Genomic DNA, 24,518 nt, shown 5'->3' on the forward strand with positions numbered 1-24,518 from the left:
GGAGGTGTGCAGGAGGCAGCTGATTGATGTTTCTCTCTCATCAATGTTTCTAACTTTCTCTCCCTATCCCTTCCTCTCTGTAAAAAATCAATAAAATATATTAAAAAAAAAATAAATAAAATGCTTCAGTTCACACACTAAGTGACTCAATTAGCACACAAATCTAAATTAATAAAGATTCAAACACAAAGATTCAGACACTTGAATAAAATAATAAATGACTACGTTGTTTCTCGAAAAGTTAGGATCACTTGGGCCTAGCAATAAACCATAAGAAAATTGGTTTTTAAGTTCAGTTCTAACACTGCTAGTTGTATGATCTTAGTGTCTACTTCTATAATATATTGTTAATGTCTTAGAGTTAACAGTATATAGAAATTAGCCAGATCATAAATAACTGGTTTTGAGAACAGAAGTGTAAATGTAATCTGTTTTCGGTTCCAGTGGTCGGCAAACTCATTAGCCAACAGAGCCAAATATCAACAGTACAATGATTGAAATTTCTTTTGAGAGCCAAATTTTTTAAACTTAAACTTCTTCTAACGCCACTTCTTCAAAATAGACTCGCCCAGGCCATGGTATTTTGTGGAAGAGCCACACTCAAGGGGCCAAAGAGCCGCATGTGGCTCGCGAGCCGCATGTGGCTCGCGAGCCGCAGTTTGCCAACCACGGGGTTATACCATTTAAAAAATATATATCATGAAAGGGAATAATTTTTAAATAAATTCTAAAAAGGGAGCATTTTTATGCTAAGATTTTGACCTTTTAACAGTTTAAAGATTTAAACAGAAATTTACTAACACTGTTATCCTAAACCACATTTGTGAACAAAGCTAAAAAAAAAAAAAAAAAAAAAAAAAAAAAAAAAAAAAAAAAAAAAAAAAAAAGTTTAAACATACAAAATATATACCCCAAAACAAAAATACCATCCTTTGTAAAATAATTATGCTCACAACACCACTTAATTTATCTAGAATTAGTCCCTATCAGCCATGTTTTATAGTTAAAATACTACTTACATATCTGCTTCCTTTTGTCTAGACTTTTCAGTGACTTTATTTATGACAGAATCAGTAACATTTAGCTTATCTGAAAAAAGAAAAAAAATCCACAATGTGAACAACATGTAAGACAGAAAGACATTAATAGTCTTTTTAGGATATTTCTCCCTTCTTCCTTCTCTATTTTCTATTTTCTTATACATAGAATATATTTTAGTAATGAAAAGGTTTTAATGTTTTTAAAGATAAGCACTAAGTTGTGGTTCCTTGATAACAGGTGTCATTTTCATCACTACAGCTGTAATTTTTGAGCACAGAAATCCAGATATAAAAACCCCTCAAAAATACTATATCGGCATATGCTGAATTTCAGACACTTAATATTTTTTAAATAATGTAACTGCCTGAATTCCAAGCTTAATTCTAAAAACTTCAATCTCATTTCAAATTTCAAGTCCACGAAAGACAATGATAAGATATGAGAAACTGTGCTAGATTTATAACAAGTTGATGTCTACAAGAGAAAGATAACTTTGCATTTTTCTCAAAACATTCTGATTCCTTACATTCAACAGCTCACTAAATGATTAATGCCTACATAAAATGTCGCTGGTAAACAAAATGTAATTATATTCAACATTCTAGTATTTTCAACATCCTACTATGAGATAATCCAACTACAAAAATCTAATACAAAACAGACAATAACTTGAATATATTTGTAACTTTGTATTTGTACAAGGTAGAAAAGAACTAAAAAAAAAGCATAAGATAAAATAAAGTCTTTCCTTTGAAACAATATTTTTAAATTACTAAGTTCTTATTTTCTCTAAGCATTATTCAGTCAGTAACATCAAGTGTACTCATTTCTTTTCTTTCTTTTTTTTAATTTTCACACAAGGATATGTTTTTAATTGATTTGGAGGAAGAAGACGAAGGAAGGGAGGGAGAGGAAGAAGAAGAAGAGAGAGAGAAAAAACATCAATGTAAGAAATATCAACTGGTTGCCTCCCACAGGCGCCCCAACTTGGGATCAAACCCACAACCTAGTAGTAGGTATGTGCCCTGACCAGAAATTGAACCTGCAACCTTTTGGTGTATGAGATGATGCGCCAGCCAACTGAATCACACCAGCCAGGGCACAAATATTTCTTGATCCAATAAAACTTTGTAACACTTCATGTGTTTTTGAAGAATTTCCTCATAGCCCAATGAAGAAATGTATTTTACAAACTCACCTAGATTAATTTTATTCTCATATTTCCGTAAGGCCTTGTCTGCTGGAGTAGACATTTTGGCTGAATTATAGTTGGAAGGCTGTCGATTTGCCTAGAAGAAATGAGTTCCAGAATTTTAGGCACTAGTTATAAATACAAATCTAAGGTTCATCACCACATGTTTTTCCCTTGGTTCACTGTTAACTATTAAAGCATCAATACTTAGAGGAGTACCCTAAGGAAAGGTAAGAATCAATCAAATTTGCTCAAAATTATTAAAAAGGCATTTGAAATAGATGTTTAGAGTTACTGGCTAAAACAGAGTCTGCGGGAGATTCAACATGGTGGCTGGCAGGACAGCAGTAAGGGAGAGCGTGAGTGAGCAAAGGAGTGAGAGGGGAGTGTGCAGACTTGCGTGGTGTGTGTGTGTGTGTGTGTGTGTGTGTGTGTGTGTGTGTGTGTGTGTGTGTGTGTGTAAGAGACAGTTAGATCTTGCAGGAGTCTCAGGGGCCATGGATCAGGTTCTTCTGGACAAAGAGCCCCTGCTACCACAACAGGCACTCCCTGGGCAGATGCAGCTCTGGCATGGATACCCTACCATTTTGAAGGGGGGAGCAGCAGCAGCCAGGGGCACAGCCTCACCACCACTCAGACTAGCCATGGACACCACCCCGGATCCATGCAGTAAGCTTCATGCCAATGGGACCTTCATGCCAAAGGATCCCCACCACGGGCTCCAGGACCCCGCAGTGAGTTGCAGAGTCACACGCCAAATCTGCCACGGGCTCCGGGACCCCATAGTGAGTAGCATGCAAGCGGAGACTTTGTAAACAACCCCACCACAGCTCCAGGACCACATAGTGAGTACCCAGCAGTGAATCCCCTGCCAGCAGGCTTCAGGACCTCACAGGGAGTAGCACGCCAGAGGGGGACTGTGCGCACACACCCCCGCCGATCCCAAGCACCTGCAGCTGACACCTGGGGGACCATATCCATGGAGGAAGGGAGTACAACTGAGAACAGAGACAATCAAGGCATGAGACTCAAGGCAGACCCAGCCACTGGGATAAGGAGTCCCTGACCACAGGACTACCAGGGGCTTCAACCTCTTGGATCTCAATTAGGTTATCCAGGGCCAGAAAGGGACAGTGACTCACATTCACCTGCACTAGAACAGCTTCCAGGAGACCCAGGATAGACACACCAAGGGACCAGATTCAACAACATCAGAGCAAAATCCAGTGAGCCCCAACCTCACTGGCAGCAAGTCAGAGGGGAGATCCTTCCCACAAACAGGACATCAACAATCAAGTCCCAATTAAAACAAGAGAACCCAAATAACGCACACAAAGGGCACTCTCAGAGCATCCAGCTCAGGAGAACAGAGACCACAGCACTGGACCCCTCAAGATACTTTCTATATTGGGCCAGCCCACAAAGACTGTGGGGCACAACAGTTCTATCTAATACACAGAAGCAAATACAAAAAGACAGCTACAATGAGGACACAAAGTAGCAACCCCCAAGTGAGAGAAAAGGAATCTCCAGAAAAAGAACTACATGAAATAGTGGCAAGCAACCTATCAGACATAAATTTCAAAGCAATGGTAATAAAGATACTTAAGGAACTTAGTGCAAATTACAACAGCATGAAAAGGAAAATAGAGGCCATGAACAAGAACCAGACAGATAGAAGAATGATGTATCTGACATCAAGAACACACTGGAAGGTATGAAAAGTAGACTGGATGAAGCAGAGGACTGAATCAGCGATTTGGAAGAAAAGGTAGAAATAAATACACAATTAGAGCAGCAAATGGAAAAAAAGAATTAAAAAGCAGGAAGATATATTAAGGGAACCCTGGGACACCATGAAATGTAACAGCATCTGCATTATAGGAATACCAGAAGGGAAAGAGGGTGAGCAAGGAAAAGAGAACCTGTTTAAAGAAATAATAACAGAAAACTTCACCAACCTGGTGAAGGAAAATGTCACACAAGTTCAGAAGGCACAGAGAGTCTGAATAAATGTGATACATCACATAAACAAATTGATAGATAAAAAACCACATAGTCATATCAACTGATGCAGAAAAAGCATTTGACAAAATCCAACACCCATTTTTGATAAAAACCCTCAGCAAGGAGGGAATAGAAGAATCATACCTCAATATAATAAAAGCCATATATGACAAACCCACAGCCAACATCATACTCAATGGGCAAAAACTAAAACCATTTCCCCTAAGAACAGGAACAAGACAGGGATGCCCACTCTCACCACTCCTGTTCGACATAGTACTGGAAATTAGCCATTGTGATTAGACAAGAAGAAGAAATAAAAGGCATCCAAATTGGAAAAGAAGAAGTAAAGCTGTCCTTATTTGCAGATGACATGATATTGTACATTAAAAAACCCAAAAGACTCCATCAAAAAACTAAGAGACTTAATGAATTCGGCAATGTAGCAGGATACAAAATTAACGCCAAGAAATCTATGGTGAGAAGACCCATGCAATCAGATGCCTATGAAGATGTTCTGTACCACACAGAAGTCCGTTGGCTGAGTCAAGGGAGAGTTTTGAAACATTTCTATGACTTACTTCCACAGATTACAGCTTTTCTGCTTTCAAAAAACAAAGAAGTACCAGAGCTCAATGATGCAGAATGGAAATGGCACCTTGCCTTTCTGACAGATGTAACAGAGCTACTCAACAGTTTCAATGGGCAACTTCAAGAAAACAACAATGAGGTACCATCTCACACCTGTCAGAATGGCAATCATCACAAATCAACAAATAACAAGTGCTGGCGAGGATGCGGAGAAAAAGGAACCCTCATGCACTGCTGGTGGGAATGCAGACTGATGCAGCCACTGTGGAGAACAGTATGGAGTTTCCTCAAAAAACTAAAAATGGAACTCCCATTTGACCCAGTAATATCACTTCTAGGAATATATCCCAAGAAACTAGAAACACGAATCAGAAAGGATATATGCACCCCTGTGTTCATAGCAGCACAATTCACCATAGCTACGATTTGGAAACAGCCTAAGTGCCCATCAGCAGATGAGTGGATTAGAAAACTATGGTACTTGCCGAAACCGGTTTGGCTCAGTGGATAGAGCGTCGGCCTGCGGACTGAAAGGTCCCGGGTTCGATTCCGGTCAAGGGCATGTACCTTGGTTGCGGGCACATCCCCGGTGGGAGGTGTGCAGGAGGCAGCTGATCGATGTTTCTCTCTCATCGATGTTTCTAGCTCTCTATCTCTCTCCCTTCCTCTCTGTGAAATATCAATAAAATATATTTTTAAAAAAATAAAAAAAAGAAAACTATGGTACATCTACACAATGGAATACTACGCTGCTATAAAAAAGAAGGAATTCTTACCATTTGCAGCAGCATGGATGGAACTGGAGAGCATTATGCTAAGTGAAATAAGCCAGGCAATGAAAAAATACCACATGATCTCACTCATTTATGGAAAATAAAGATCATTATAACCTGATGAACAAAAAGATAGATACAGAGGCAGTAAAGCATCGAACAGACTGTCAAATTACAGCGGGAAGGCTGGGGAGTGTTGGGGAGAGGGGGAAAGAGATCAACCGAAGGAACTGTATGCATGCATATAAGCACAAACAACAGACACAAGACACTGGGTGGGGTGGTGGGATGAGGGCATACAACAGGGCGTAGGAGAGACTGGGGGAAGGTCAATGGGGAAAAAAAAGGAGATACATGTACTACTATGTGTAATACTTTAAACAATAAAAAAAAAATTTAAAAAAATACCTATCTATCTATATAAAAGCCTAAGCAACCATCCCAACCGAACGGACAACTGAACAGGCTGGGTGGGGTGACAAGGCTGACAAGGGGGTTAGTGATGGACGACCAAACAACTGAGCAGCAGGCTGCATGGGGTGACCAGGCCGGCAGGGGGGATAGTGACAGGCGACCAAACAACCGAGCAGCAGGCTACATGGGGCTACCAGGTCGGCAGGGCAGTTAGTGAGGGGCGACGAAACGACTGAGCAGCAGGCTGCGTGGGGCGACCAGGCCTATTGGGTGGGAGGCAGCTGGGGTCAATGAGGCCACAGGCAGAGGCAGTTAGGGGTGATCAGGCCAGCAGTGTGAGCCGATCAGGCCGGTAGGCAGAAGCGGTTAGGGGTGATCAGGCTGGCAGGGGGGGCAGTTAGGGGCGATCAGGCAGGCAGGCAGGTGAGTGGTTAAGAGGCAGCGGTCCAGGATTGTGAGAGGGATGTCCAACTGCTGGTTTAAACCGGCAGGTGGGCATCCCCTGAGGGGTCCTGGATTGGAGGGGGTGTAGGCTGGGCTGAGCGGACCCTCTCCCCCATACACGAATTTCGTGCACTGGACATCTAGTCTATATATATAATATGCTAAATGTACGACCATCCGGGTAATGACGTCACATAGCAACTACCGGCTTCCTCTCCCTAGCGACTACCCTCCTTGCAGTTTCTTCAGCCCAGGAACATGACTTGCTTTATAACCAGATGGAAACATTTCACACTGTAGCCAAATGTCTGTGAAGTGTTTTCCCATGCCTCATCTCATTTGATCCTCACAGAAGTCCTGGAATAGGTAGATAGGAGATTCGGTGGAATCCTATTTTCATTAGCCAGAAAACAGAGATTTAGAAAGTTTAGAAACTTGACTTGACTGAAAAGAAGTTAAGATATGGTAGACCTTGAAAATAACTTTAGGTTTTCTCACTGCGCAGAATATAGGGTTGTGCAGGAGGCAGCTGATCTAGTGTTTCTCTGTCATTGATGTTTCTAACTCTCTTTCCTTTTCCCTTCTTCTCCGTAAAAAATCAATAAAATATATTTTTTTAAAAAAGAATAAACTCAAAATGTAATAAAGACTTAAATGTAAGACTCAAAATCATAAAAATATTAGAAGAAACATAGGCAGTAATATCTCAGACATTTCTCATAACAATATTGTTTCTGATATATCTCCTTGGGCAAGGGAAACAAATGAACAAATAAATGGGACGTCAAACTAAAAAGTTTTTGCACAGCAAGGAAACTACCAACAAAATGAAAAGACAACCCACGGAATGGGAGAACATATTTGCCAATGATACATTTGATAAGGGGTTAATACCCAAAATTTATAAAGAACTTATAAACTCAACACCAAAAAAAAACAAACAATCCAATTAAAAAATGGCCAAAAGTCCTAAAAGACACTTCTCCAAAAAGGACAAATGACCAATAGACACATGAAAAGATGCTCAATGTCACTAATCATAGGAGAAATCAAATTAAAACCACAATGAAATATTACCTCACACCTGTCAGCATGGCTAATATCAATAAATCAACAAACAATAAGTGTTGGCGAGGATGTGGAGGAAAGGGAACCCTCCTGCACTGTTTGTTGGTGGGATTGGTGCAGCCACTGAGGAAAACAGTATGGAGTTTCCTCAAAAAAATAAAAATGGAAGTGCCTTATGACCCAGAAATTCCACTTCTGGGAATATATCCAAAGAAACCCGAAATACGGAGAGAAACCAAGATGGCGGTATAGGTAAGCACCTAAACTGCTGCCTCACTCAACAATTTCAAAACTACAACTAAAAGACAGAACGGACACCATCCAGAACCATAGGAAAGCTGGCTGAGTGAAAATTCTACAACTAGAAGGAAAGAGAAAAGCTCACAGAGAATTGGAGGTACTGCAAAGGGTCTTTGTGCGCGCAGAGAGGAAGGGTGGCTGAGAGCCTGGCTGACTTTCTCTGGCGGAAGGGGGAAGGAAGCCCCCGACCGCACTGAACCCCAGTTCTGACTGCACTGAACCCTAGTTCTGGGCGAGCCCCTGGGGACCCACGCTCTTACGGTGGGAGTCTGGACTATCGGGCGGAGACTCAGGAGCCGGGGAAGGCGGAAATCTGAAGGCGCGTGCGCTAGTGTGCACAAAGGCTGTGGAGGTTGCCACAGGCTTTCCCTAGTGGAAGGGAGTCGGAGGCTCCTAACGGCACTGAGCCCCAGTTCTGACCGCATTGGACCCCAGTTCCAGGCGAGCCCCTGGGGACCCACGCTCTTGTGGGAGGAGTCTGGACTCTTGGGCGGAGACTCGGGAGCCGGGGAAGTCAGAGGACTGAAAGTGCGCGCGTGCACGCAAGGGCAAGGCTGACGGGAAGCCAAGACTGTCTGCTCCGCCCTGAGACTCCACCCCATCCAAGCTGAGCACAGAGGCTATTGCAATTTGGCAAGTCTAATCCTATAAGGCTGTCTCCAGCACCGAACTTCTCCCAGCATAGACACAGCTGATCCTTACAGCCAACTGGCCTGGAGGTCAAATCCTCCCAGTGATACCAACAACAATCAAGACTTAATTACAACAAGGCTATACACACAGTCCACAAAGGGGTGCACCAAGAGTGTCCACCTCAGGTTAACTGGGGAGGCCGACCCACTAGGCCATATAGGAAACCTACCACACAAATCTACCCTTCAAACTCAGGGAAGCAGTGAAAATGCGGCGTCAAAGAATCAGATCACAAACGAAAGAAATGGAGGAAAACAAATGACTGGATATAGAATTCAAAACTACAGTTATAAGGCTTTTCAAGAATATCCTAGAAAAGGCCGATAAATATAATGAGACCCTCGAAGATATGAAAAAGGACCAACTAGAAATTAAACATACACTGACTGAAATAAAAAATATTATACAGAGACCCAAAAACAGACTACAGGAACACAAGAATCAAGTCAAAGAATTGAAATACAAAGAAGCAAAAAACACTCAACCGAAAAAGCAAAAAGCAAAAAAAAAATCCAAAAAGTTGAAGATAGTGTAAGAAGACTCTGGGACAACTTCAAGCGTACCAACATCAGAATTATGGGGGTGCCAGAAGAAGAGAGAGCAAGATACCGAAAACCTATTTGAAGAAATAATGACCGAAAACTTCCCCCACCTGGTGAAAGAAATAGACTTACAAGTCCAGGAAGCACACAGAACCCCAAACAAAAGGAATCCAAAGAGGACCACACCAAGACACATCATAATTAAAATGCCAAGAGCAAAAGACAAAGAGAGAATATTAAAAGCAGCAAGAGAAAAACAGTTAATTACCTACAAGGGAGCACCCATACGACTGTCAGCTGATTTCTCAACAGAAACTATGCAGGCCAGACGGGAGTGGCAAGAAATTTTCAATGTGATGAATAGCAAGAACCTACAACCAAGATTACTCTACCCAGTAAAGCTATCATTCAGAATTGAAGGGCAGATAAAGAGCATCACAGATAAGAAAAAGCTAAAGGAGTTCATCACCACCAAACCAGTATTATATGAAATGCTGAAAGGTATTCTTAAAGAAGAGGAAGAAGAAAAAAGTAAAGATAAAAATTATGAACAACAAATACATATCTGTCAACAAGTGAACCTAAAAATCAAGTGAATTAAAAACTTGAGGAACAGAATAATCTGGTGAATATAATAGAATCAGGGGCATAGAAAGGGAGTGGAATGATAATTCTCAGGGGGAAAGGGTATGGGGGGTTCAGGAAGAGACTGGACAAAAATCATACACCTATGGATGAGGACAGTGGCGGGGGAGGTAAGGGCAGAAGGTGGGGTGGGAACCGGGTGGAGGGGAGCTATGGGGGGGAAAAGGAGAAACAATTGTAATAATCTGAACAATAAAGATTTATTAATAAAATAAAAAAATAAAAAAAAACAAAGAAACCCGAAATACTAATTTGAAAAAATATATGCACCCATATGTTCATTGCAGTGCTACTTTTACAAAAGCCAAGATTTGGAAGCAACCTAAATGCCCATTAGTAAATGAGTGGATAAAGAAGCTGTGGTACATTTACAAAATGGAATACAACCTAGCCTTAAAAAAAGAAGGAAATCTTATCTTTTGTGATAGCATGGATGGACCTGGAAAGTATTATACTAAGTGAAATAAGCAGTCAGAGAAAGACAAGTACCATATGATTTCACTTATATGTGAAATCTAATAAACAAAATAAATGCAGACTCATATATAAGAGAACAGACTGATATCTGTCAGAAGGGAGGGAAGTTGGGAGGCTAGGTGAAAAAGGTCAAAGGATTAAGCAAAGGAAAAAAACTCATAGACACAATTAAAAGTATGGTGATTGCCAAAGGGAAATGGGAGTTGGGCGAGGTAAAAGAGGATAAAAGGGGAATTAATTGTATTGGAAGAAGACATGACTAGGGATGGTGAACACACAATCCAATATACAGATGATATACTGTAGAATCATATACCTGAAACCTATATAATTTTATTAACCAATGTCACCCCAATAAATTCAATTTTTAAAAAACAGTAGACCCTCAAAAAAATAAGTAAAAAGACATAAGCAGACAACATAAAGATTTATAGAATCATTTATAAAATACCTGTGGGTTACTCCCTCCATTCGAGATAGAACACTTGGTGAGTTTTCCAACTCCATCATCCCAGTTCCAATCATCATCATCATCATAATCCTCCTCCTCTTCTTCCTCATCTTCTATCTCATCTTCATCCATCTTCTCATTCACATTATTTTGAAAGTCTTCAAACAGAATGCCATCTCCCTCTTTGATTGTCTTCAAGTCAATGTTTTCACTAGAAGTAACAATATTTTAGTATATTTAAACACTCTAATTAGACTTATGTATGTATTTATTTACAACATAATAGACTAAATTTGTAACAATAAAACCAAAAGGTTCCCTTACAATATATCTGCCAATTAACATAATTTTAGTACCAAGTTCTTCTGTTTTTCAGAGTTCTGTCCCATTTGTTTGCATATTCTCTAGGCCCTACTAAAGAAGTACATCAGGTGTTAAATCTACCTCTGCCTAAGTTAGAATTTATATTGCTAACTTCTCTGCTGAAAGAACTGGCTCTGATCAATACTCCAAACCTGACTAGGAAAATTACTTACAGAGCTGCTTTAAGAGAGGGTAAAAAAAAAAAAAAAAAACTTTCTGACAAAACTTGGGAATAAGTCTAAAGCAGCTTTACCTTGAAATCAATACCACTTTGCATCAAAAGTTGTATTCAAGAATTGTGTTACACAAAGAACTTCAAATCACCGTTGTTCATGAAGGGAAGGAATGAATATAAGCACCACAAATAAGAAAGTAGTCTTGATATAATTACACAGAAGAAGGGATTGTCAAACCCAGAGAACATGCCCAGAGTAAAGAAAGCACAACTAATAGGGTTTGTTTTTGTCAAGTGAGAATTCAGACCCAGTGTTCCATATCTTCTTAGTTTTTCAAGAGGAACCAGGAATATGGATTTTTGTGTAAAATCCCACTTAACTGGCAAGTTCAATTTACCAAAACACTGTGCCTATCAAACAAAACATGTCTGAACATCAGATTTTACAGAGGTACTACCAGTTTTGACCTTTCATGTAAAGAATGAGGACAGAAACCATATAAAACAATTGATAATATGCACTACCAGCTTAAAAAGTCAGATGTGAGTTTAAGTAAATTCAGATTATCAATCCTGAGTTATTTATTAACCATGGTTTACAGGGCTCCAAATCTTTACGGGACAAGTAATCATTAAACACCTATTATTTACTAGGACTTCAGAAACATCCTAATATATAAAAACCCTGGGTCCATCACATCCATAATGACGGGAGGCTCAACCAACCGGAAAGTCAGTCCTGCAGTCAGTGCTGGGTTGCCGTGGTGACCCAGCACTGACTACTGCGGCTGCAGGCTCAGTGACCCAGCACTGACTGCTGAGGGGGCTGCGAATCAGGCCTGGAGAGAGGCCTGAAGAGAGAAGCAGGGTCTGATCCGTAGCCTCTCTGGCAGCTGTTGATCAGCACTTGCCTCTCTTTCTCTCTGGGCCTGGCCAGCAGCTGTGCCTCCATTTTTCTCCAGGCCTCCACCAGACTGCTGATCAGCCCTGCCTTTCTGATCAGGCCCCATTGATAGGCCCAGAGACACTGACTGGGATAGAAACCAACCAATCAGAACCAAATCTGGGTGAAGTGTGAGGAGCCAATGGATGCCTAGGAGATGGAGCTTTTGACACTGATTGGCATAGAAAACGACCAATCAGAACCAAATCCACATGAACTGTGAGGAGCCAATGGCTACCTAGGAGGCGGAGCTTTTGATGCTGACTGGCATAGGAACCGACCTTCAAAACCAAATTGGCCGGCAGAGGAGGGCAGTTGGGAGTGATCAGAGGAGGGCAGTTGGGAGTGATCAGGCCGGCAGGGGAGGGCAGTTAGGGGTGATCAGGCTGGCAGGGAATGGCAGTTGGGGGCTAGATCAGGCTGGCAGGGGAGGGCAGTTGGAGGCCATCAGGCCAGCAGGGGAGGGCAGTTGGGGGGGACCAGGCTTGCAGGGGAGGGCAGTTGGAAGCGACCAGGATTGCAGGGGAGGGCAGTTGGGGTAATCGGGCCAGCAGTTAGGTGTTCATCAGGCCGGTAGGGGAGCAGTTAGGGGGTGATCAGCTGATCAATGATCAGGAGGCTGGCAGGTAGAAGTGGTTAGGGGCAAATCAGGCAGGCAAGCAGGCAAGCAGGCAAGCGGTTGGGAGCCAGCAGTCCCAGATTGTGAGAGGGATGTCCCAGATTGAAGAGGGTGCAGGCTGGGCTGAGGGACACCCCCCTCAGTGCACAAATTTCATGCACCGGGCCTCTAGTAATCCATAAGTTGTCCCTTCATTTGCTAATAACCTAGAGTGGCATGTTAGTTATACCTTCAATAGTACTGGGGCTTCTCAACCTTGGCTGGACAATTCTTTGTTGTGGGAAATTGTTTTGTGCCTCATAGGATTGTTGGCAGCATCTCTGGCCTCTACCTACCAGATGCCACTAGTGCAGCACCATCCCCAGTTGTGACAAACAAAAATGTCTCCAGAAACTGCCAAAGTCACTGGGGTAGGGAAAGAGGAAGGTGGTGGACAGAATCCATTGGTTTACCTTTATAATATCCAGTGATAGATATTTCCCCTTAACTTCTTCCCTTGGGTCTTTTGTATGCTTATGTGTAACTATAAATCTGGAATGTCTTTCTCAATTCTCTGGCTAAATCCTACTTATCCTTACAGCATTAGTTTACTATCACTTGCTCAGGAAAGTCTTCCGTATTATTCACCCATTTCTCCTTTGTACTACTTACCCAATTCTAATCCAAATCTTTTGTCTAATTTTTTAAAATATATATTTTTATTGATTTCAGAAAGGAAGGTAGAGAGATAGAAATATCAATGATGAGAATCATTGATCAGCTGCCTCCTATTGGGGATCGAGCCCGCAACCCAGGCATGTGCCCCAACCTGGAATCCAACCATGACCTCCTGGTTCATAGATCGCTGCTCAACCACTGAGCCAGGTCGGACCAGCCATTTGTCTAATTTTTTAATGTTTTCCCTGTTAGAGTGCAATCTCGGTGTTAGAGTAGTTTACACCAACGTATCCCTACTAACTAACACTAGATCTGACACATAGAAAGTGATCAACATATACTTACTGAAAAAAATCTACAATTAAGGAAATTTACATGCAATGAAGCTTTACTGTAAACATAAAGTAAAAACCATTTTGTTGAAATTCTAAAATAGTTTCATTTTGCTTTATGTGAAAGTTATCCTTAATAACTTTTGCTTCATATCCCACATCCAATCAACAACCAAATCGTCACTTCCATCTGCAAAATATCTCTATGACCTTATCTCTAAATGTCCATCATCTCTGAACTGAATTATTTTTATTACTTTTGTACTGCTTCCACTCTGCATTCCAAAACCATCTTCTCCATAGCAAAATGATTCCTTTGAGTCATAAATCAGATTACATCATTCCCCTGCTAGCATCCCTGTAAGGCTTTCTAAGCCCTAGAATATCTCAACTCCTAACCATCACTTGTAAGGCTCTACATCAAGCATGTCAAACTTGTGGCCCACGGGCAGCATGTGGTCCACAACGAGTATTTTTGCAGCCCAGCCAATACAACGGTAAGTAGGAAATGTTTTAATTAAAATTTCGTAACTTACTTTTTACAACATCCTGTTATACATAATCCTATCTAATAAAAGAGTAATATGCAGATTGACCATCACTCCAACACACAAGATGGCTGCCCCCATGTGGTCAAAGATCCTGCCCCAAGGGGAAACAAGATGGCCACCACAAGGTGGCCAGCAAGGGAGGGGAGTTGGGAAGGACCAGGCCTGCAAGGGAGGGCAGTTGTGGGCGATCAGGCCAGCAGGGAAGGGCAGTTGGGAGGGACCAGGCCTGCAGGGGAGGGCAGTTAGGGGTGACCAAGCCGGCAGAGGAGGGAAGTTGGGGGCGACCAGGCCTGCAGGGAAAGGCAGTTGGAAGGGACCCAGGCCTGCAGGAGAGAGCAGTTGGGGGGGGCCAGGCCTGCAGGGGAGGGAAGTTAGGGGTAACCAGGCCTGCAGGGGAGGGCAGTTGGGGGGGACACAGGCCTGCAGGGGAGAGCAGTTAGGGGTGACCAGGCCTGCAGGGGAGGGCAGTTAGGGGTGACCAGGCCTGCAGGGGAGGGCAGTTAGGGGAAAACAGGCTGGCAGGGGAGCAGTTAGGCATCAATCAGGCTGGCAGGGAGTGGTTAGGGGGTGATCAGGCTGGCAGGCAGAAGCGGTTAGAGCAATCAGGAAGGAAGGCAGGCAGGCGAGCAGTTGGGAGCCAGCAGTCCTGGATTGTGAGAGGGCAGTCGGACATCCTTCAATGGGTCCCAGATTGGAGAGGGTGCAGGCTGGGCTGAGGGAATTTCGTGCACGTATTTCGTGCACCGAGCCTCTAGTTATTAATAATGAACTACAACGTTCACTAATGACTGATTACTATAATTGTGTTGCATTCATTTCCCTTACATGCCTTATGCACAGGAGCACCATTTCTCTCCACTAATACTAGCCCCGAATATTTTAGCAGCCGATTGCCACATCATTAGTCTTGGACTGACTTATTTGGTGTGCGCAACAGGAAATATTTCGCTTTCAGAGAACAAGAAAAATAGGTTTATTTGTGTTATGCTTATTAATTTGTGCAGTTATTCAGTGTCTGGTAAGTTAATATTCAAGGAAAAATTAATTTTTATTAAAATGTTCTATTATTTTATGTTAACAACTAGAGGCCCGGTGCATGAAATTTGTACATGGGGGGGGAGGGGCCTCAGCCCAGCCAGCACCCTCTCACAGTTCGGGAGCCCTCGGGGGATGTCCGGCTCCCACCACCATCGATACGCTAGACAGGTGTGAGCCTGGCTTCTGACTGCGTGGCGCTCCCACTGTGGGAGTGCACTGACCACCAGGGGGCAGCTCCTGCATTGAGTGTCTGCCCCCTGGTGGTCAGTGCATGTCATAGCGAGCGGTTGAGCACCCTTAGCATATCATTAGCATATTTTGCTTTGATTGGACGGACAACCAGACACTTAGCATATTAGGCTTTTATTAAATAGGATTACTCATTTATCTCAGCCCTTTGTTTTCAGCATGTCTCTATCAAAATAAACCTACGTTTCTATGAAAATTAAAGTTTTTGTTTTTTTATGGCCCACATAAACTTAAGCCTTTGAGTTTGACATGCTTGCTCTACATGATCTGGCCCCTTTTCACTTCTATATTTTTATCTACCAATCTTCTCAACTACCTCTGCTGTGCTCTAAGCACAATGGTCTAGATCAGTGGTCGGCAAACTCATTAGTCAACAGAGCCGCATGTGGCTCGCGAGCGCAGTTTGCCCACCACTGGCTAGGCTAGACTAGACAGATCTTCCTTTCACAGCCAGGAGGGATCCCAACCTGGGTACTTAGCACTTGCTGTCCCCTCTTCCTGAATGGCTATTCTCTCTCCTCTTCCTGAAATTAACTCATTCTTGTAGGTCAGATCTGGACTTAACCTCTCCTTAACCAAATCATAACTTAGTCTATCAACTGATTTAAATTACTTGCATAGTATATATAATTATCTGGCTTTTTAAAAATACCTCTTTGTACTTAATTGTCTGCTCCCCCTCTCAAGTAGAAGGTAAAATTCAATGACAGGGACTCAGTTTGTCTTGTTCATCACTACCTCCAGCGCTGAGGACAGAACCTGGCACATATCAGGTGCTCACCTTACTGTAAATATCAAGTAAAAACCATTTTTAAACGCTGAATGAAGTTAAGGCGCAAAAACCTGTTTCCCAATCGCTATGCCCAACTTGGCCTCTCAGCAATGCTAACCAACCTGGGAACCTGGACTCCACTGACAAGTGGCTTTCGTGAACTCTGCCATAAACTAGGACGAAAGTCAGGGCTGGGATGGAGAAAGAGACCAAAGGCTGGGAAGAGAGCCCCAGAGTGATGAACCACCAGTCTCCCTCTAAACCAGTGTTAATTCCCTCAAGGACCGGCGGCGGCAGAGAGAGTAAAATTCCAACAAAGTCGGTGTGTTTAACCGCCTTATACCTGTCGGAGTCCGCGTCGTCGAACTGCCCGGGAACTACCCGACTCATCAGCAGCCGCCGGTAGTCCATGACGGAATGCGCGGGGCTTCAGCGCCACCGGAGGTCGCTCGCCCTGAACTGGGCCAGGAGCCACACAGACGGTCCAACTCACGGCCTCTCCGAGGTCGCCCGCCTCGCAAACCGTTCTGTAATAACTACGCCAAAAGCGCGCCACGTGCTATGAGAATTAGGATTTACAGACCCGGTACCGCCGCCCCCGGCTCGAACGGAAGCCCCGCCCCTACCGGAAATGTTATACCGGAAGTCCCGTCCCGCGGCCCACTGAGAGCCTGCGCAATGAGGACACACGGAAATATCAAGCGAACTTGAGTCGCCTTCTTCGCTGGGCCCGCCGTTCCGCTTGGAGGCTTTCGTTTCTGCACCCTGCTTTGTGTGTCTTCCTGTAGAAAGACGCGCCAGACAAGCCACTGGTTCGGCCTTGGGGTTTACATCCACATTACTTCTCAATTCCGATAACAGACTTCGGGAGTCCCCCAGGCCGGGCCCCCTGGGGCCGTAGTCCGGCGTGCGCCATTCCCCGCCGGGATTGGCTGGTGCCGGCGGGTGGGCGAGCGGACGTCACACTGGAACGGTTGGGATTTCGTAGAAAAGTTTGAAAAGTGTTCTTCCTCCCGCAAAACCAGTGCGGGGGGGTGGAAGCACGAAATCCTTATTGTGGATATACGAAACTGCATGGACCCTGGAAGTGAGCACGCTTTTGCGATTTAAAGAGTTTGGCGCATTGTTTTGAGGTGAAAATGAGAAGTGCTTGTAGAAAGCTGGTTTGTCATACCGGCTGAAAAGAACTTAAGAACAGAACAAGAGTTTTGACTAGTAACTCCACTGACACCTTTTTTTTTTCCTGCATAACTCATTCCGTGCGAATCCCGCCCCCTCTCCGCGGCGCTAGGAGGCGGGCCGGGTGGGGAGGGACGCCAGAGAGGCGGGGCCAGACCAGAAAGCAGCCGCCCCTGCGGCCAGCCCCTTACTTTCTTCCCGCGAGATCCAGTGACATCTCTTTTAAACTCCGGTCTTAAAACAGCTTTCGAGTATCTATGGAAACATTTGAATAAATATTTTAAAAGTTTAACATACATCCGGTAAGATCAGAATGCAAGATGGTAAAAGTAAGCCTAACAAAATAAATTGGCAGATTGTGCCATATGAACAAAGTTGTAAACGTGTAATTGGAAGTTCTAGGTTCACAAATTTAAGAGATAAGGCCCTTCCGTTTTTCTGCATTTGGAAAACTAAACAACGATTTTTCAAACTCCCTTCACCACAACCTAGGCAATATTTGTGTGTTTGGAAACAGGGAAAAATTGAGCATGAAGTTGAACCATTCACCAATCCTGACTAGCCTGGGAGGCTCAGTGGCTTTTTTATACTTAACCAAAGGATTACATAAATTTGAAAAACAATAAATTACTTATTGATAATTCAACAAAGTAATCCAGGCAAATGGTAGTGACTGTAAATTGGGAAGGTTTAATAGAAATAAATAATTGGAATGCTGGGTTAAATTAGTATTTATCCTGGACAACACTGGTCCATTTGCTGTAGGGAGTATTGTAGAACCATAAATGGACTCTTCTAGAAGTATGTGTAATCTGTAAATATAAACACTAATATCCTTGAAACAATGGTTAAGACTAAAACAGTAAAACGAATAGGTATTTAATTATGAGACATTTAGACTAAAGATTTTAGGAATTTAAAAAATAGATGAATGGTTAGATGGGAAAGTTTAGGAGAGAGAAACGCTTGCAAGGACACTACTGAAGTGGTAAGGAGCATGACCTATTTGCAGGGAAGTGAACTTGATCTTACTAGAGCAGGGGAGTACTGGCTAGGTAAAGTGGGTTCCGGCTATGGAAGACCTAGAAAGTCAAGCAGAAGAATTTGAAGTCAGTGTGATTGGACATCTTTTCCACCCCCACCCCCTAACCGACCTGAGGAATTATAAGAATATGGACCAGAGTAATGATCTAAGGGATGGAAAGAAAGCATGGGTTATGAAAATCATTTTTAAAGGATAAATGGACAGGACTCTTCAATGAGGTAGAAGATTGCCAAGTTTTCAAACCCAAGTGCCTGAGGGAAAATTGATTTACAATGTTGGATTTGACTTAATAAAGAAATATTCAGATAGCAGTTACTAAGTAAATAGAAATGCTGTCAGTGTTTGGTGGAACCTAATAGGTCTCTGATAATATTTTGTGAATATCCTTTGATTAAATAACGTAGAGATCCCTTCACCTTCTGGGTCCCAAGTCTTTTAGGTAATTTTCTATTGTCCAAACTATTTACTCCCATACAAAGTTACCATGCTATACTCACACTAAAATTATTTTTTTCAATAACTTGGCAAATGACATTTTAAAATTTAGGGCAGTGAACTTGACTGCTTTCTTAATGTGCAAAGGGAGGGGGGGAGCTTTTTGTTTGCATATGCTAAAAGACCTTAAAATTATGTGTTTTTTTTAAAGAAGCCTTCCATCATTCAACAGTTAGGAACAAGAAATATCAAAAAATTTGGTGATCACCTTCAGATTCTGTATATTTTGAAGTGGATGTTTCTCATGAAAAATTAGAAAGCATGTCAGAAGTGGATGCCATGAATTTCACCAGTCTTTCTCAAGATTTAACTCATTCAAATTCTCCCTTCTATATGGAAACCAGCAATACTACTTCAGACTTGCCTCAGGTGTGCATTGCTTATGAGGTCTGGGAGATACAGATGCATTTAGCATTTATATTGTATTCCATATGAACATTTTAAAAAAATATATGAGGAACAGCCCTAGCTGGCTTGGCTTAGTGGATAGAGCATCAGCCTGTGGACAGAGGGTCCTGGGTTCGATTCCAGACATTTACCACGATTGCAGGCTCAAGCCCAGGCAGCATGTGCAGGAGACAACCAATGTGTCTCTCTCACATCGATGTTTCTTTTTCTCTGTCTCCCCTTTCACTCTTTCTAAAAATCAATGGAAAAATAGCCTCAGATGAGGACTAACAACAACAAAAATATATGAAGAATAAAGGAACCTCCAGTAGAGGCATAGAAGAGAGGAATAGTGGAACTGGTTTTCAAGAAAGGTAGAACTTTACAGTGTTAAAACAGATCCTTTCTAGTCTCTCCCATGAGTATAGCTAGAGGACATAGCCACAACTCAGTAACAGAGTCAGAACAAGAACACAAGGAGCCTGACATCTGGTCTATTTTCATTTTGGAAAAAATTTGGTCATAGTATTATGGTGTTAATTGGGATCAAGTTACTACGCACTGAATCGTAAAGAATGAATGTCTTAAATTATGTAAGGAAGTCCTCCCTCTTGTTTTTTTAAAATTTATAGACCAAAGGCTTAGTTTAGCTAAAAACAGTAATATCATGTAAGACAAGAATTAGAAGTGATTTCTGAAATTCAATGAGTAATGGAGTACCAAGAAGTTTGTATAAATATAACATCAATATATGTGAATATTGCTATTTTATTTTTCAAGTATATAGTTCCCGATATTTTAAAAATCTAGGAGGAATGATCTGAATTAGCAACAAGTAAAAAAAAAAAAACAGATAGTTATATAATTCAGTTTTTATTGTACTTCAGATATATTCAGTAAGTGGAACAATGCTATAAAAAGCATATTGAATAGAGATTTGTAACCAGCTAACTTTATAAGAGAGAAGAACTTTTTTAGAGCATCATTTAGATCCACATACTTGATATACTAACAAAAATTACATAGCAATGTACATATACCTTTAGGAGAGGCCAATGGTATTTGAAGTATTTATAATGCCTTTTTTATTATTAATACAGAATGAAATAAAGAATGTAAAAAAGGAAAATGAGTCTGAAGTCACACATTCTGAAGAAATTTATAGCACACTAGATGATGTGTTAGGTGGTGAGTATCTCTTTGTTGGCAATATACAAACAGAAACTAAGATTTCTTTGTGTCTTGTGATAATAATAATAAGAGCTAAGTACTGTGCTAAGCATTTTATATACATTGTCACATTTAATCTATAAAAAAGCCCATGGAATAGGACTTTTACTTCTTTGTAAATAAGGGCTGTTTTTATCTTCATTTTAAAGATGAGAATAGTGAGGCTCGGAGAGTAACACAAGAAATACAAACCATAATACATTTGACTATATTAAAATTTAAAAAATTTATGTGTCCAAATTATAATCAACAAAGTAAAAAAGCAAGCCACAGTCTAAGATATCTGTAATATATACAATTGACAGAGGATTAGTATCCAAAATAACTAAGAATTAGTATCCAAAAGAACTCGAATAAGAAAAGACACATATAACTCAATTAAAAAAACAAACAAAAAAACAGGCAATGTATATGTAGAGCTGCCATAACGAAATACCACAGACTGAGTGGCTTCAGCAATTCAAATTTATATTCTCACAGTTCTAGCAGCTGGAAGTCCAAGATCAAGTTCCTGCAGAGTTGGTTTCTCCTAAGGCCTCTCAGTTGGCCATCTTGTCCTCACATGGCCTTTACTTCTGTGATTCCCTGGTATCTCCTCTTTTTATAAGGACACCAGTCATATTGTAGTAGAGCCGCAATCTTATGACCTCTTCTATCATTAATTACCTCCTTAAAGGCCCTATCTCTAAATATATGACATTCTAAGGTACTGGAATTAAGCCTTCAACATGTGAATTTTGAGGGAACGATTTAGTTCCTAACAGTATCTAACAGGCAGATCACAGAAAAAGAAACCTGCAAGACCATTAAATACCTAAAAAGATGTGCATTAAAAAGACCACAAAATGCCATTTCATATGTATCAGTATAACATGTTGAGAGATGTAGAGAAGGAATATCTATGTCCTGGTAGAAGTATAAATAACCATTTTAGAGAGTAAATGTGCAATATCTAATCAAGTTGAAGATATGTTTTTTCTATAATATATTTCTTAAAAGTCTTGAAAAGTTTATTTCATAAATGTTAATATAATTGTTAACACATAAATTTATGGTCAGCTAATTATTGTTTTCTTTTACCTCTTTCTAATGAGTTGTCAACAGTGGAAATTATTCACAGGATATGCTAACTCGGCCAATTGACACCAGCATTTCTTCCTTCAGACAATGTGAACCCATTTTCACATATCATCGGACAAAAGCATTTAATGATAAAATGCTAACATTTCAAAATCTGATAGGCAACTTACCTTACACAGAGAAGCCAGAATTGCAAAGTCACGTATATAATTATGCAAAAGACAACAATATTAAGGAAGATTCATTCAAAGAAGAAAATCCAGTAGAAACTAGTACTTCCACAAATGAAGACCAACTTGCTCATGAATGTTCCTGGCAACCTCCTAGAAGCCCATCTGTAATCCACTGCAGTAGAGAGACACTGAAATTCATGGACATGCCACTGGTTGAAAATACTGCCAAAGAATCTACCCTCAACTCTGGTCAACCTGAAAACTTCTTGTGTAAGGAATATTTATACAACAATGTTGAAAAACCATTTTATCAAGAGGATAGCTTTAACCTGTATGATCTGAGAGCTAATTATAAAACAAAGGAGGTAAGATTATTTTTCTCCTTCCTTCCTTCCTCTCCCTCTCTTTCTTCCTTCCCTCCCTCCCACCTTTCCTTCCCTTTCTTCCCTCCCTCCCTCTCTCCCTCCCTTTCTTTCCTCTCTCCGTCTTTCCTTCCATTTCTCTCTCTCTCTCTTTCTCTCTCTCTCTCTCTCTCTCTCTCTCTCTCTCTCTTTCTCTCTCTCTCTCTCTCTCTCTCTCTCTCTCTCTCTCTCTCTCTCTCTCTCTCCCCCCTTTCTTTCCACCCCAGTGACCAGACAATATATAACTTAATATATGATCATCCCAATAAATTTCACACCTATCCAGCACCACTCCTAGTTATTAGAATATTATTGACTATATTCCCTATGCTGTACTTTACACGCCATGACTATTTTTTATTGCCATTTTATTGTTCATATTTTTTTATCTTCTTCTTCTTCTTAAATAAGAGCCCATCCTATCTAATAAAAGAGTGATATGCAAATTGACCATCACTCCAAGACACAAGATGGCTGCCCCCATGTGGACACAAGGTGGCCAGAAGGGGAGGGCAGCTGTGGGGGACCCAGGCCTGCAAGAGAGGGCAGTTGAGGCAGACTAGGCCAGCAGATGAGGGCAGTTGTGGGGGCAGGCCTGCAGGGGAGGGCAGTTAGGGGTGACTGGGCTAGCAGGGGAGGGCAGTTAGGGGCGATCATAATGGCAGGGGAGGGCAGTTAGGGGTGACCAGGCCAGCAGGGGAGGGCAGTTAGGGGCAATCGGGCCGGCCGGGGAGCAGTTAGGCGTTGATCAGGCTGGCAGGGGAGTGGTTTGGGGTGATCAGGCTGGCAGGCAGAAGCGGTTAGAGGCAATCAGGCAGAGGCAGGCGAGCGGTTGGGAGCCAGCAGTCCTGGATTGTGAGAGGGATGTCTGACTGCCCGTTTAGGCCCAATCCCACCGGGCGGTCAGACATCCCTCAAGGGGTCCCAGATTGGAGAGGGTGTAGGCTGGGCTAAGGGACACCCCTTCCTGTGCACGAATTTTGTGCACCGGGCCTCTAGTTTCATATAATACTGGTTTGATGGTAATGAACTTCTTTAGCTTTATCTTGTCTGTGAAACTCTTTATCTTCGATTATAAATGACTAGAGGCCCAGTGCACGAAATTTGTGCATGGGTGGGATCCCTAGCAGCTGCCGGCTAGGGCCTTCCTTCGTTCTACACCACCCCCTGGTGGTCAGTGCACATCATAGCGAGCAATCAAACTCCAAGTTGGTCGAATTCCCAAGGAGACACTTTTCATATTAGGTTTATATATATATATATATATATATATATATATATATATATATATATATATATATATATATAGACTAGAGGCCCGGTGCACGAAATTCGTGCACGGGGGGAGGGGGCGTCCCTCAGCCCGGCCTGCATCCTCTTGCAATCCGGGACTCCTTGGGGGATGTTGGGTCTAAAGTGGCAGTCGGACATTCCTCTTGCAATCCTGGACACTGAATGCACCAGTGACCATACTTTTCATACAGGTGAAAGGCATCTTGCTGTTGTATGGGCAGCTACTTTTTTTGCCCTGATTATAAAAAGTAGTACATTAAATGATCCTTTTGAGGCAGTAGTACCATTTTCCCCATCTTATGGGGGGAAAATCTGAAGCAGAGACAAGTAATTGGCTTTGTCACATAGTTATAAGTGTCAGAATCAGGACTGACCACAAAATGTGCAAGCCAGAGTCCATGCATGTCATCTCTGCATCATCCTGTTTTTTCAGTGCTAGAGTAGCCTTGCCAGATTTTAATTTTTAAATCTAAGAGATTGTTCCCAATATATAGGGTAGGGTCCCTAGGCCTGGCCAGCGATCAGGGCCATCTGGGGGGTGACTGGCAGGCAGGGTGATTGGGGGGCCCCCACTGGCACCCGCCTTGGCTGGTGGCCTGGCGCCAACCGCTGGCTGGCCCCGCCCCCCAATCGCCACCACCAGTCACCTCCCTCTCGAGGGACAGACGCTCAATGCAGGAGCTGCCCCCAGTTGGGGCAGTGTGCATTATAGCAACCAGTCATTCTGCCGGTCATTCCACTGTACAGTTGATTTGCATATTAGGGTTTTATTATATAGGACTAGTGGCCCAGTGCACGAAATTCATGCACATTAAAATGGTATTAATTAGAGGAAATAATTTAATATTGCTATTTGCCCTTTCTCTGTAATAGAAGTGTGAGAGATGAAAGAAAATTA

General features: G+C 42.1%; 2 protein-coding genes across 4 annotated transcripts in view; one reads left to right on the forward strand and one right to left on the reverse strand.

Moving 5' to 3' along the window:
* Positions 1-16,966, reverse strand: part of RIOK1 (RIO kinase 1) — a 36,698-nt gene extending 19,732 nt beyond the window's left edge. The window contains exons 1-4 of one of the 3 annotated variants that reach the window (XM_080657703.1): positions 16,681-16,966; positions 10,639-10,849; positions 2,240-2,330; positions 1,020-1,089 (exon numbers count right to left, since the gene is read on the reverse strand). In XM_080657703.1, coding sequence (XP_080513829.1) covers positions 1,020-1,089; positions 2,240-2,330; positions 10,639-10,849; positions 16,681-16,748 — 440 coding nt within the window. In that variant the 5' untranslated portion in view covers positions 16,749-16,966. Of the gene's footprint in view, positions 1-1,019; positions 1,090-2,239; positions 2,331-10,638; positions 10,850-11,902; positions 12,182-16,680 lie in introns of those variants that run through there. The other 2 variants (XM_080657704.1, XM_080657705.1) reach the window with 2 other exon arrangements.
* A 31-nt stretch (positions 16,967-16,997) lies between these two features.
* The window catches only part of CAGE1 (cancer antigen 1), a 69,174-nt gene continuing 61,653 nt past the window's right edge, over positions 16,998-24,518 (forward strand). Inside the window, exons 1-4 of the mRNA XM_080657702.1 lie at positions 16,998-17,818; positions 19,208-19,425; positions 20,544-20,631; positions 21,768-22,291. Of these exons, the coding sequence (XP_080513828.1) occupies positions 19,318-19,425; positions 20,544-20,631; positions 21,768-22,291 (720 nt within the window). The 5' untranslated portion in view covers positions 16,998-17,818; positions 19,208-19,317. The remainder of the gene's footprint in view (positions 17,819-19,207; positions 19,426-20,543; positions 20,632-21,767; positions 22,292-24,518) is intronic.

The sequence above is a fragment of the Plecotus auritus genome (assembly GCF_963455305.1).
Source record: "Plecotus auritus genome assembly, chromosome: 2".
NCBI lineage: Eukaryota > Metazoa > Chordata > Mammalia > Chiroptera > Vespertilionidae > Plecotus > Plecotus auritus.